The sequence below is a fragment of the Phyllobates terribilis genome, unplaced genomic scaffold (assembly GCF_046119375.1).
Source record: "Phyllobates terribilis strain yellow unplaced genomic scaffold, ASM4611937v1 Scaffold_4__5_contigs__length_816908805, whole genome shotgun sequence".
NCBI classification, from domain to species: Eukaryota; Metazoa; Chordata; class Amphibia; order Anura; family Dendrobatidae; genus Phyllobates; species Phyllobates terribilis.
Genome location: NW_027362764.1, coordinates 706,183,183 through 706,196,749, shown reverse-complemented (window position 1 = coordinate 706,196,749; position 13,567 = coordinate 706,183,183). Strand labels below are relative to the sequence as shown.

The window sequence follows — 13,567 nt, the reverse complement described above, 5'->3', positions numbered from 1 at the left end:
CCAACATGTAAAACCTTATACGTACAATGTTCTTAGTGAATACTGTACTCCAGCAAATGTGGTTTACCCACTGGCGGATATTGGAGCAAGATTCTTAGGCGCTCTACCCAAGTGCAGCCAAGGAGATCATTACAAACCTCAGTAAAAAGACCAAATTCCCGTCAGCAGATTATACCATGCTGTGAATATTACATGGACGGAGGTTAAATGAGGTCCAGGAAAATATGTTGTCATAAACCCCAAAATGCATAAATTGCAATGCAAAAGTTATTCTTGTTCATTGCACAGAAGCGTTATTCATGAAGATATTATCCTCTCATTTATAATAAATTATGTCCTTTTTTTTGCTATGAATGTATTATCATTCATAAATTCCTCAACATTGAAATTGCAACACCAAGAAGAATAAGTCTTGTGAATGATATTCTAGAATAATCACATGTTTCCTGGTTGTCAGGTCTCCAAGCACAGCGTAACCCGACTCTCAGCTGTAAGAGAGAAGGGAGGGGGGGCTTCAGTGTGAGAGTCCCTCTGCAGCGTGAGCTGAGCTGAGAGGCAAGCCCCCTGCTGAGATCCTCTCTTTGTTCTCAACATGTGCTATGCTGTGTAAGGTACTATACTTCAATACTGAGCTGTGGAAGAATTATATGTCCCAGCTCTTCACAAAATGGATTTTCAAGCTCAGGGGAAGATAGCGAACGCCAGACTGCATCCTAGCCCACTCTAGCATGTAGGGATGAGGAGATACACGTCCCAGCCTTTTGGAACCTCCTACAACTGTTGTGTTTTTGGTACACACACGTAGCAGGGGCCCAGCCAGGTTTATTGACACCAGTACCTGTGCCCTGGGACCATCCAGTAAGGAGGTATGGGCCACGTTAGTTCTCGGAGACTCTTAGCCAGGAAGGAACAGGGGGTGGAGACTTGGGCTGAACAGGGGGCAGGTAGTGGGAGTTCCCAGAGAGTTGGAAGGTCTCTGTAGCAAAAGCCTATTGTCTTTTCCCTGGGGAAGCTCGTGATATGCAGATGTGAGGGACAAGTCCAGCAACCAAGCAGGGCACACATTCTTCCCCATGTGGTGGCCCAACCCCCGAGCCATGCTTTCCATCTACTGGTAATTGACTTTAAGATCTGTGATGCTTGATGTACCATGCTTTTGTTCTTGTAACTCTGACCACTGTATATGTATAACCTTGTGTATATATGCATAATACCTACGCAACGGGTGATTAACTCACATGTTATCCCATACATGGGGAAAGAGGGGATTTTACCACATCATAATGTATATAAACCTATAAGAGAAATGGTGCACCCCAAAAATGCAACTCAGTGCTAGAGAATGAATTAAAAGATATATATTTTATTTAGGTATACTTAAAAACCAAAATCACTACAAAAATATAAAAGAAAGATCAATGGGTATGAGGTGAGAGATACATGAAAGAAGGATCACAGAGGGGCATAGAGGCTCTATAAGCACTGCATAAGGGTCCTTTGTATTAATAGATGCCAAAATGGCAGTATTCATGGTTTAAGCCACAAACATGCATGGACTCATAGGACAGTACCAGTGCCATGCGCACAATTCAAATAGCAACCTAGTAAACAGTATACATATATATGTGCGCTCGCCACTTAACATGAGTCAAGCTTACCCATATGTATCCTGCTGTGATCGCGCCCCGACGCGCGTTTCGCGTGGTGGGCTTCCTCGGGGGGCGGTGTATATAGTAGATTGTTTAGTGAGCCCTTATGTCGATTAAATATATAATTTAATCTTGGGCTGGTCTTTTATCTTGAACCACGAGCCTCACATCTGTTGTTCGGTCAATGACGCGCTACCGGGCCGGTTTCTAGCCCCATATAAGTCTGTATATCAAATAGATAACTGGTGGAAGCTCTATCTTGGCCGACAAGGCTCTGCTTCACTGGAGTAGTTAAAGAGCCTCTCAGCTTGTCAGGAGTATGGGAGAGTGTGGGGCCACATCAGCGTCTGAGTGGACCACATTGTCCCACCCCCTGGTGCCTCTCTGTACCCACGTGGACAGGAGGTGACGGTGTAGAACTGTGCCAATCTGACCTTACATGTCCTTGAAGGGGGGTGCGGAACGTCACATTGGCTCAAGGGGTAGATCCGTATCATGTGCTCCGTCGGGCGTAGTGTGACGTCCGGTGGGTGGCGGGGTGCGGATACACCGGAAGAAGCGGCGACAGCGGGATTCTGCGGGGTCCCTCTGGTGCCGTTTCTTCACAGTCATGGAATTATGAAAGTCACAGTATGGAAAGGCATGTTAATGATATGTAAATGATCAACAAATGGAGCAAAATGTATAAAATATCATGTTTTATTCAGTATGGGGTATGAGCGCCACTTTCATAAATGCATGCACCTTTGTCATACCCTAAACATGACGTCTCAGATGTGCTCAATGGGAGACAAGTCTGGAGATGCTGCATGCCACGATAGGACGTTTAGGCCATGTAGGCTCCTCTCAGTACCACGAACATCATGCAGCATGATGTTGTCGTGTTAAGAAACTGCTCTTGGGACACTTTGGAGAATTGGTCATACCACTAGACCAATTCAATATAAGGCCGAGCTGTTGGCATACCAGGAATGAAGGTTAGAGGGGCCTGGCTGCGGAAATTCTGCATCAAAAACGCTTGTAATCCGCAACGTGGGCACGCAGCCTTATAAGAAGCGAAGAACCTCCTTTAAAAACTTTTTCTTTAGTACTCAAGATATTGGTCAAGCGCAATTCAGCTTTATAATAAATATAGAGTGGTGAGTCCTGGAAACCATCTCGGGTGACTTGCTCCAGACATTGCTCAGATTTATGACTGCTGAGAATCTGTCCCTGAAACGTTAATAACACATTTACGCCAGGATTTCACTATAAATGAGTCAGCATCTCCGAGGACTTTCCCTGATGAAAACCGCATCAATGGTTTTCCTACCTCCACAAACACATTACAGTCATCCAGGAAAAAACTAAACCTACAATTCAAGACAATATACTGTAATGCAAATGACGACCCACCCAAGTCTGACATGTAGCCCCTGATGCATTACAAGCTCGTTTCAAATGAATCTGCGGCACCACAGAGCTAGAGATTGATAATGTAGACACATTTCTGGAAAATATCAGCAATAGTAATGGTGTTTTGCAAGGCAGCAGCTGCAGCTGTGTCCTCCCTTTCCACATTAGATTGGATATATCTATATTTCAGCCATCATATTTTTCCATCTGCAATAAAAGCAGCTCTCCTAAGAGGCAATAAAAATAATATAATAGATAATTGTATGTGTAGCTATAATTAAGATGGCCACTTTCGATAAAGTACCGTATATCTATTTTCACACTCTTAGCAGCGTACGGAGCTGTACACGTCACTATGTACTAAAACACAATATAATTACCTGGCTGCAAGTGCAAAGTCGGGGGCAAATACTTTTGAAGCCAAGTTACTAATGAAGTTATCAGGTCAAATAACATACAAAAAGAGGAAAGCATGAATCTGGGTCAAAAAAGGACTGCATCTGCAAAAGGGGTTTTCTTAGGAAATATGCAGTTGCTCTGTGTTTCCAGAACAGAATTAGGATGGTAATTGTACTTCACTAGAACTCAAGCAAGGCTCATTAAAGGGTCACTATTGACTTTTAGGATTGCTACTTCCTATAGGTGGCACTAAAGTTCTAGTCCTCTTCCTCTCTGTAGAGACAATTTGTATATTCAATTTCCCAGAGGAGCATTGCAAAGCTTAAAAGTCTCCTCACTTTGGCATGCCAGTCTTGACATGTCACTCTCCGCAAGGAGAAGCATTACCCCTTTGGACCTCAGTCAGATGTCTCTCACCCAGCCAAATCAGATCTCACACTTTGCACTGATGAGGGGCAGTACCCCGAAACACAGTGCCTATAAATTGAGATGTTTGTTTGGCTTTTATCCTAAGTCATGAGACAAGGCTCGTTAAGGGGTCGATATTGACTTTTAGGATTGCTACTTTCAATAGGTGGCACTAGAATTCTAGTCCTCTGTCTCTCTGAAGAGACACTTTGCATACTAGAACTAAAGTAGCACCTATTTATTTTTTAGAGTAGTGCCACTTTGGAGAAAGGGAGCATACAGTGGGGGAATGGGGGTATTGGTCAATGGACATTTGGGGTAGAAGAATTAGTCAACAGGTGTGTTTGAGACGATTATAACCAAGAAACCATGTTTTAAAAAAGCTCATATGCATGTGGCTTTCCTAGCTAGAAGTTTCTCTAAGTGGAATACTTATTCAGCTTTATTGAGGGTGGAAGGAGGGGACTGTAGCCAATGTAAAGGAATTAAAGAGAATCTGTCAGCAGGTTTTTGCTACCTAATTTGAGAACAACATGATGAAGGGGCAGATACCCTGATTCCAGGGATGTGTCAATTGCTTGGCTGCTTGGTGCAGTTTTGATAGAATCCCTGTTTTCTTTGTTGTAAATGCAGCAATGGATGTGTAAAGCCCTGCCCACACACCTAATTGGCAGATTCCAAGCTGCCAATCAGTGGTGGGGTTGCACAGACTAGCTGGACTGGTTTGCACATGAGACCTAGTCTTCTAGTGATAATCTCCTGCTGATAAAACACTGATTGTATGTAAACTACAGCACACAGCCTAATAAATAACACATCCTGGGAATCAGGGTCTCCACCCCTACATTATGCTGCTCTCAGATTAAATAGAAAAACTTGTTGACAGATTACTCTTAATTGTTTTGCTGCAGCAAGCAGTAGTACAAGTTAGCCTTGCTCTGATGGCTTGTAATTTAGAGATAGTTTTGAGAGGAGAATCTCTTACGTAGTGAGAGAGACATTAAAGAGGTTGTCCACTACTTTTCATTGATGACCTATCCTAAGGATAGGTCATCAATATCAGATTGGTCGGGGTCCAACACCTGATCAGCTGTTCTCGTAGTCGGCGGCGGTAGTGAACAACCTCTTTAAGGATACCTAAATTGCGAAAAACCTGTTCCATGCTCCCCCAGACTGGCCTAATCTCCAAATAGGATCATCATATATGTGAAAGTGAACCAACATGTGGCAAACACCTCCAGCTTGTTAGCAGTCAGATCGAAATGATATAATAATTTAGGGGTTCCATATCAAGGAGATAGTAATCTAAAGGAGTTTTCTTGTAAAGACTGCATCTAGAGACACCGCGAGTGTGTGATAGAACAGGTTTAGTCTCAGACTCCGAGAAGGTGATGTCAGGCTCTTTCTCCCCAGAGAGTAAGTAAGCTGGTTTGGTTAGTGTTGGTGAGTATCTGCGCGGGACCAATAATATCCTCAGAGGATTCTATGGACATTTTGGACATACAGTAGAATTTCTTGGCATATACATTCAAGGGCTCATTCAGACGTCAGTTTTGCACGTACGAGTTTTATCTGTATTTTCTCCGGATAGAACTCGTACCTATTGTAGTCTATGGAGCTGTTCACATGTCCGTGTAGTTTTGCAGACCGAGTGGTCTACACTAAATCACAGAAACATGTCCAATTTTGATCCAAGCCTCAGATCAAACTCGCCAATGCAAGTCTATGGGTCTATGAAAAAATCAGACCACACACGGATGCCATTTGTGTGCTGTCCATTTGCCACAGACTGTTTGATAGAAGACGCTTAAGAATCCTCCACCAGCTTTTTCATTTAAGAAAAATTTGTGAAAAAATTATATTAAAAACTAACACAGGACCAAATCCTGCTGAAAATCTGATCAAAAACTGATGAAACTCTGGGCCGTGTTTTTGCATATGAGAAAAGTTACTGACCTCCGAGTGTGCCCTAACATATAGACCAGATATGGTTTGAATCTATTTTGTATAGGCTGGTTACTAGGAAGCTGCCTGACAATCACATAAGAAGCCTTGTTGTTAAAGGGGTTTTCCCACGAACAAAGTACATTTTAATCAATAGATCTTTGAAGAATAATAAGTTCCACAACTTGTTACACAGCCATTACACAGTACACAGCAGGGGCACATTTATAAGATTATCTCAGCACAGGAACATTTTTTTTAAACACATCCGATTGTGGAAGTTATTGTCATTCCAAGATCTCCTATAGATCTCATCGAATGCTTGAGCTTCACAGGTAGAGCAGATTACAGCAGCAGGGATCATCGGCGGACCCGACTGTCATAATAACTTATGGGTCCCCCACGATCGCGCCGGCACCGCTATGTAGGAGATTGACAGCGGCATTTAAATGGTTAACAGCTGAGGCCACTGCTGTTAGAGACAGATGCTGACTATTTAATATACGTAGCCTGCAATGTGTGGAGGGAGCTTAGCTCCTGAGCCCCCTCCATAAGTGAACACCCCTTCCCAGGATGTGAAGAACATGTTCATTTGTGTGACGGGAAGGAGTTAAATCCAGTGACATGAACCTGTCACTTTATTCATGCTGCCCAAATCAGAACCTGACTTCTCTGAAACAATACGACGCCGCCCCCTGCCGGCTTCTTCCTGCACCACTCCAGGTGATTGACAGGTCTCTCCCAGACCTGTCAATCACCTCTGGGGACGGCGCCGGAGTAGTCTCATCTATTCCTATAGTCTCCAGATAGCTCTTCTAACTATATCTTCTCTAAAATGCTGGAACATTTCAGAGAAAAATATACCTGCCCGCAATCTTACACTGCCCGTGGTTTGGGCAGCATGAATTCACTGAGAGATTTCCTTTATGTTGCCAAAATCTGCAAGACAAAACTGACCCTGCCAGTTCCTGTACAGACTAGAGATCTTGACCTCGCAGTCACTAGTGGTTCCTGCGCGAGCTGAGACAGCTCTAACCACAGACTAGATGATGGCAACTAGGACCTATGCTGCCTGAAAGGTTGTCGAGCTCTTCACGTTCCTCCTAAAGAACCAGAGGGCAGAGTAGAGTGCAAATTACCCACAGAAGGGAAAGTGTGCTGAAATAGAAAGAGATCCCAGAGTGAGTAAAACAAACCACGAAATGCAAAATAAAGGATTAAGTAGGTACTGTTAGAGAATATGCCGCCTACTTCCTATAAAGAAACAGAAGATAGGTGCAGAGTAAAAAACATAAACAACAGAGAGATAAACCCTAGCTGGTCTTTCACTGACTGGCTTAAACGACAGCAGTATGGCTGGATATTCAAATCAAACTATCACCAGCAGGGGGAAAGTATATAAAGCCGCACCCGAAAGGTAATAGGGCAGACAAATTAGTAAATGAAAACACATGTTACTGATAGCAAAAACGAAACACCTGGAGAAAAGGTGTATCTGCTGTGGCTTGGCGGACAGAGAAACCAACCCCAAAGCACAGGCTGAAGGGTTCAAACCCAAGGGCAAGACACTGGCGAGGGATCAACTTTATTCTCATTTGCACAAAGAAAGACTAAAAGCAATGAGATGAAACTGAATGAGAAAAGATACAGATTTGATAATGTAAAAAACTTTCTGACAGTGAGGGTGATCAATGAGTGGAATAAGCGGCCACGAGAGGTGGTGAGTTCTCCTTCAATGGAAGTCTTCAAACAGAGGCTGGACAGACATCTGTCTGAGATGTTTTAGTGAATCCTGCAATGAGCAGGGGTTGGACACGATGACCCTGGAGGTTCCTTCCAACTCTACCATTCTATGTTTCTAACAAACACAAGCTCTCATGTGGTCATCAAGCAGCTCCCCAGAATCTAGTTTGATAAAAAAAAGTGGTCAGCCATTCGGGAAAGATGTTTGGTGACTTGTCTGTCCTCAGATAAGACTTCCACTATCTTTATTTTTATTAATGAGAATCTATTTTTTCCAGGTTCTTCTACCTCACTATGAAGACAATGTGGCTGGAGCCACTAAAGAACCACCTCCACCTTACATTTCCGCCTGATGGCAGACACGACGTCCAGCATCAGAACCAATCTTCACACAGCAGCTTTCTACATGGCCGAGGCACTGGGGCAATAGTACATTTCATTCACAGGATATACCCTACTGAACAGCAGCACTACCAAATATATTGTCCATTAGCATAATATGGCGTAGCTGTACTGAGCTCCACACACAGGGTCTTCTCCAGGCTCTGGGTCAACTTGTCAGATAGGAGCCCAGTACATCTCACCCAGTATTTTACCTTGGCTTTGTACTGTGAAACCTCTTGAGACTTGTGTATTTGTGCAATCTGTATACTGTAGCCTCTGTATCCTTACCTACTGGTTATGCCCAAATCAGCACTTATTGGTCCCATTGCTTTTTAATAGAGAAATTAAATCTGGAATCAATGTTGATATTGTACATAGGATACAACACGGTGTACTAAGTCCATGGTATTTTTGTCTATTCACATTTATAGCGTTCTAGTAAGCGACATTTAGATAACATATAGCTAGAACAATAAAATAGTCATTATAATCGGATGCATGATTTAATATAGAGCGTTCAATTGTAAAAATGAGATCAAATATGATTCTCCTACTTATGACTGCTGTGTTTAAAGGGGGTAGTCCAATTTATGGAAAAAAAATATCTTTGTTGTATATTGGAAAGGCTATTTACATGTATTATACAAAAGATTTTCTTTAGTTACCTCTTTAAAGAGTAACCGGTGTTTTAAGCCTTTTTAATAAATCAATAGTTCACGTGAAAATAAGAAACTTTGTAATATATCTTATTATAGAAATCTGCTTCTTTCTCCTCCTGGGCTGATCTTTTATTTTCAAAATTTTCAATTCACATGTAAAGTGAAGACAGAATGTTACATTACTGAGATAGGAGACACCACTTGGTGCTCATAAAGTTCTATGGAACTCTCAGTGGAATGTTTGTGTTTGCCACTAGCTCCTCCCCCTTTACTCTCCAATGAATTTTAAAGGAACCAACTGTCATCTCCTATATCAGTAGTGGGAAATCTGTCATCACATCACTGAAGACACATTGTACCTGTGAATTTATAAGATATATTATAACATTTATTATTTTCCTGTGTACTATTGATTTCTGGAATAAAAATTAAAACAACTGTTACATCTAAAGTAAGTTATCGATGCATGTTCAAATTAAAGGAAAATCGAATTTGTTTGCATGTCTAGTCATATAACGCAAATGACTGTTTACAATGCAGTGAGAAATCGTTTCTAAAATCGTTTTTTACCGTGTCATAGACAGATAACAGAATTGACATATGTAAATGTCTATAGGACAAATCATCAATGTAATTAAAAGATAGATAGATAGATAATAGATAGATGATAGATAGATAGATAATAGATAGATAGATACATAATTTTACCCTAAAATTAAAAAAAAAGTCCTTTAAGCAGTATAAAAAGAAAGAGGTTACGAACAGTTAGAGAATCGCCTAGAGTAAAGTGGATACAGGGGTTTGTTGGACACTATCAAAAAATTGAAATTTTTTCTTCTCATTTCATTTGCTAGAATTTTTCCCCACCCCATGAAATGAGAATTTAATATCTTACTTATTTTACTCACTTTTGTAATTTCCACAGCGACTTTATCATCATCACTGTCCCCATTGGGGTCACAATCTACATTCCCTATCAGTATGGTCTTTGGAGTGTGGGAGGAAACCGGAGATCTTGGAGGAAACCCACGCAAACACGGGGAGAACGTACTAACTCCTTGCAGATGTTCTAAAGAATACTTTGTCACTGAAGAATAAATAGAGATAAATATGGAGGCATACGTGGTGTATTAACTCCAGAGTTTGTATACAGACATCAATTTCTGAAGTTTCGACATAACTGGTCTTTGTCAGGGTTTATCTGTATGGAGGAGTAGAGCATGGACAGGCGTCCAAATGAAGCTTTCTTCCAAAAACAGCATCATACCTATCTGTGGTTTGTGTCTGGTCTTGGAGCTCAGCTGTATTAAAGTAAGTAGGGTTGAGGTGCACAAGCACTTATGTAGACGTGGCACTGTTTATGGTGGAAAGGACCATCCTTTACAACCACTTGAAGTAGACAATCCCTTTAAGTTCATAGTACATGCTTCTTAGATATTTCTGTTTTCCCAAAGAAGTTGTCATCCATCTGTCCCAGATTCCGAAATTGAAATTGTAGGCAATTTTCCTTGCAAGCAGTCAGATTGCTGGATGACAATCCTAAAGGATCTTTTATGCATCAATATTGGTTCAAATGGGGTTGTTAGGTTTAAATAGGGAAAAACTATAGTGGGTGCAGGGTTTACAGCCAAAACCGGCCCCAGATTCAATGGAGAGCCAAAAGGTCCCTTTGGTCCATATGAGAATAACAGTACTATAAAAGACCCATGATAGTTGGATAGTTGGATATTTTTCATTGAGACCCAAGAGCTTGAGGTAACGCCATGGCGTATAGGACTCTGATGTATTAGGGTCCATTATTATTTGTGAGCCAGGGTGCACTGGAGCATCCAGGGTCCATCCAACCCTGTATAATATTCTGCTCCTTATACACAGATGTCAATTCATTGGTTTTACTCATTTTCCAATATTTTACATTATTGTGATAAAAATGTATTCAATACAAATATATAAATTATCTGCATAGAAGAATAACATTTCATTAATTCAGAACCTATTAAACCAGAATTCCTAATTTTTTAGAAGTGTGTAAAAAATGAGCCAGTGTTCCAGAAACTATTCTGCAGTACTAACCGGTTGAAAGTCTTAGCAGCCATCGTCTGCTGATACATCCCATTTAACAAAATGGTCACTAGACTTTCACACAACTTGATCTCTTTAGATAGATAATATTATAAAAAAGACAATCTGAAAATCACTTTTGTTGTGACTTACCCCTGCTAAATGACTCCAAAGGATTATCCACTTGGTATCTCCCCTTCCTTGCTGCCCACTGCCTGTTGTCAAGAGCAATCCATCTCTAGCAGCAGAGACACCAAAACATATTACAGTGAGTGGTCGCAGGTCTTTTCTTCTGTATAAAGACATAACCGAAAGGAGTTCTTTCCGTTTGGGTAAGCAAGCAATTGGACAATAGGAGCTCCAACACCTATAGTGCTGGTAGAATGCTGTTAAAGCTGAACCACCCAGTCATAAAGAGTGAAAGGCAAGTTGAAGAGCATGAGATTTGGGACAGTTCCTAGACATGTAAAACCAGTATGTGCACCAAAAACAGTTTTAACTTGTTGCGGATGAGATTACACTTTTCTACAGTTTTTGTGTGAAAGAACAGCTAAGCTGTAATGCTCCCCTGTTATTTCACTAGCGCCCCAGGGCATCCACTAGTGGAATTTTCTGTAGTAATATCAGCTACAACTTAGGTGTATGATTAGAATGAGGTTTTTGCATTGAAACAACACTGGAATTTCTGGTGGCATTTTGTGACTGATTCTCAAACCGAACAATCCATAATAATGTATTCTGCAGATTGAGGCCATAATACGACATTGATATTGTGAAGCATTTTACTAGATATTTTCCACCAGTCTATCTTGCATCATTTTCTGCAGTGTTTGGTTTTTATTGATCTGTATCTCCCTTGATACATTTGCAGAAAATTGTACTATTATTTCCCTCTGTTCTATAGATGTATGAAATAAAGACAGATTTATATAAAGAATTTCTACAGACTTTTCATTAAGATTTGACTTTTTTTTATGTATTTATTTTTTTCGTTAACATCTGTCACTAATTTTTCCTTTAAAAAATAAACATGACGTCGTGTATTTAGGAGGACAATGCTAATGATAACCTTTTACTTGTGTCATCTCTATGGCTCTAGCCCGGCCAACTGAGCTATATGTCAGCAGGACTTACTTCTAGAAAAAAAGTCTAAAATGGAACCAGACCGTTCCTGTTTTTTCTGTATCCCACATTTAATTGGATTTAGATAGAAATTAACTAAGTATAGGGGTCTTCAGAGTGGCCCTCTGATGGCAGATGTCTGGGGATTGAGTGATAAGAAGATTGTATTTGACGCGCCCCCAGGGCCGTGGGGTACTCGGCAGCCGGGCCTCTGGATGCCGGTTGGCGGGGAATATCACGGTGGCTGGCCTGGTCCGTGACCCAGGGCAGTCAGTGAAAAAGGGGGGAATTTATTTATAGAAAGTTCGTGACGCCATCTGTGGTGTCTGGTGAGGATCACCAGCGCTGCAACAGTCCTCTGAGGCAGATGTTAGGGCCGCTTGTGATGGGGCGACTCCCCACAGGTGGAGCAGGCCTCAGGGCAGTGAAGTGAGAGAGTGGGTTGCGCTGGGCGTTGTAGTGCAGGGGGAACAATGGCGCCGATGAAAGAATGGACAGAGGCGGTACAGTGCAGTCAACCAAGGTTTTACTCACAATTCTCCAGACAGTCCACAGGTGCACTGTACAGGTGCAGGCCTCCCACGTCATGCTGCGTTCACCGGGTAGGGGTTCAATCCTTCCTCAGGCAGCTTGGGAATACCTGGCAGAACCCCACTTTCTCATGTTCCTATTCTGACCGTCTTCACACTAGGTCCTTCTCCCTCCTGCTCTGCGCTGCCCACTCTCAATCCCGCTCGGGTACTCTAAAGTCCTTCCTGTACGTCGGATCCGGGACCTACTTGATCCTCCTGGGGATTAGAATGCTGCAACGATCCCTCTGTCTTCTGACAGATGCGGGGCGTACGGGTGCCGTCCTACACGCGCCGTACACCCTGGGATCCTTTCTAGAACGGAGCCTACTCCCTGCTCCCCTCCTGGGCCTCCTGACCTGGCCCTACTTGTGGAGCAGATCTCCTAATGAGACTCTGCTCCCTGACTGTTCTTCTGAACTGTCCCGAGCTGTTCTTCTGAACTGCTCCCTAGAACTAGCCTGCCACCCTAAGATGGCCTCGCTATATATGCTCCTACTAAAGTGCTCCCTCTAACTACTTCCTCCACCCACACCCACTACTGGTTCCCCCTGCCTTTGGGTTCCCCCCACTCCAGCCAGGGTCAGGGCTCAGCAGCTGCGCTCTGCATGTTGCCCCTCCAGCCGGCCTGGAGCAGTGTAGTGTTGGATGCAGGTGTTTGGGGTTCCATGCAGCACTCCCTCCTTACCTGAGAGAAGGGAGACACCACACCTCTGGGTGAGGTGCAGTACCTCTGTGGCGACTGAACGCTCAGGGGCGCCACATATGTCAACATGCCCAATCTTTTGTTCCTACAGGATGCCACAGTTGTCTGGCAGTGACCTATTCTCACATTTATGGTGCAGTCGGGAGAGATAGTTGTCACTCATAGTATAATTATGTAATGTAGGCTCATGGAAAAATATGCAATTTTATACTAGAGATAGATCAGGGGCCGACATATCATTGGTGCAAGCAAAGGGGATCCCAAAAGGTAAGGGGGTCCACCTTCACCTCCAAATCAGGTGGAATTGTACATTATGGCAAGCTATTGGACGGCAAAGGGTCCATGTACTGTTCTTGACCAGGCACCCTTTTCTGTCTGTATCCGCTACTGAGATAGACCACAACTGTCACGATTCTGTTGTCAGATTACCAAGGGCTCCTTCCCTGTCCCTAACGCTAGGGGTGCCCTAGCTATCCCTGCTTCCAAGATTACTTCTGATGGTGAAGATGCTGGGGCCACGTGCTTTGC

The 13,567-nt window shown here is 42.7% G+C and overlaps 1 protein-coding gene across 1 annotated transcript in view; it reads left to right on the top strand.

The window, feature by feature from the left end:
• The window catches only part of LAPTM4B (lysosomal protein transmembrane 4 beta), a 149,879-nt gene extending 138,300 nt beyond the window's left edge, over positions 1-11,579 (top strand). Inside the window, exon 7 of the mRNA XM_073679637.1 lies at positions 7,817-11,579. Coding sequence (XP_073535738.1) covers positions 7,817-7,891 — 75 coding nt within the window. The 3' untranslated portion in view covers positions 7,892-11,579. The remainder of the gene's footprint in view (positions 1-7,816) is intronic.
• Positions 11,580-13,567: the final 1,988 nt, after the last annotated feature.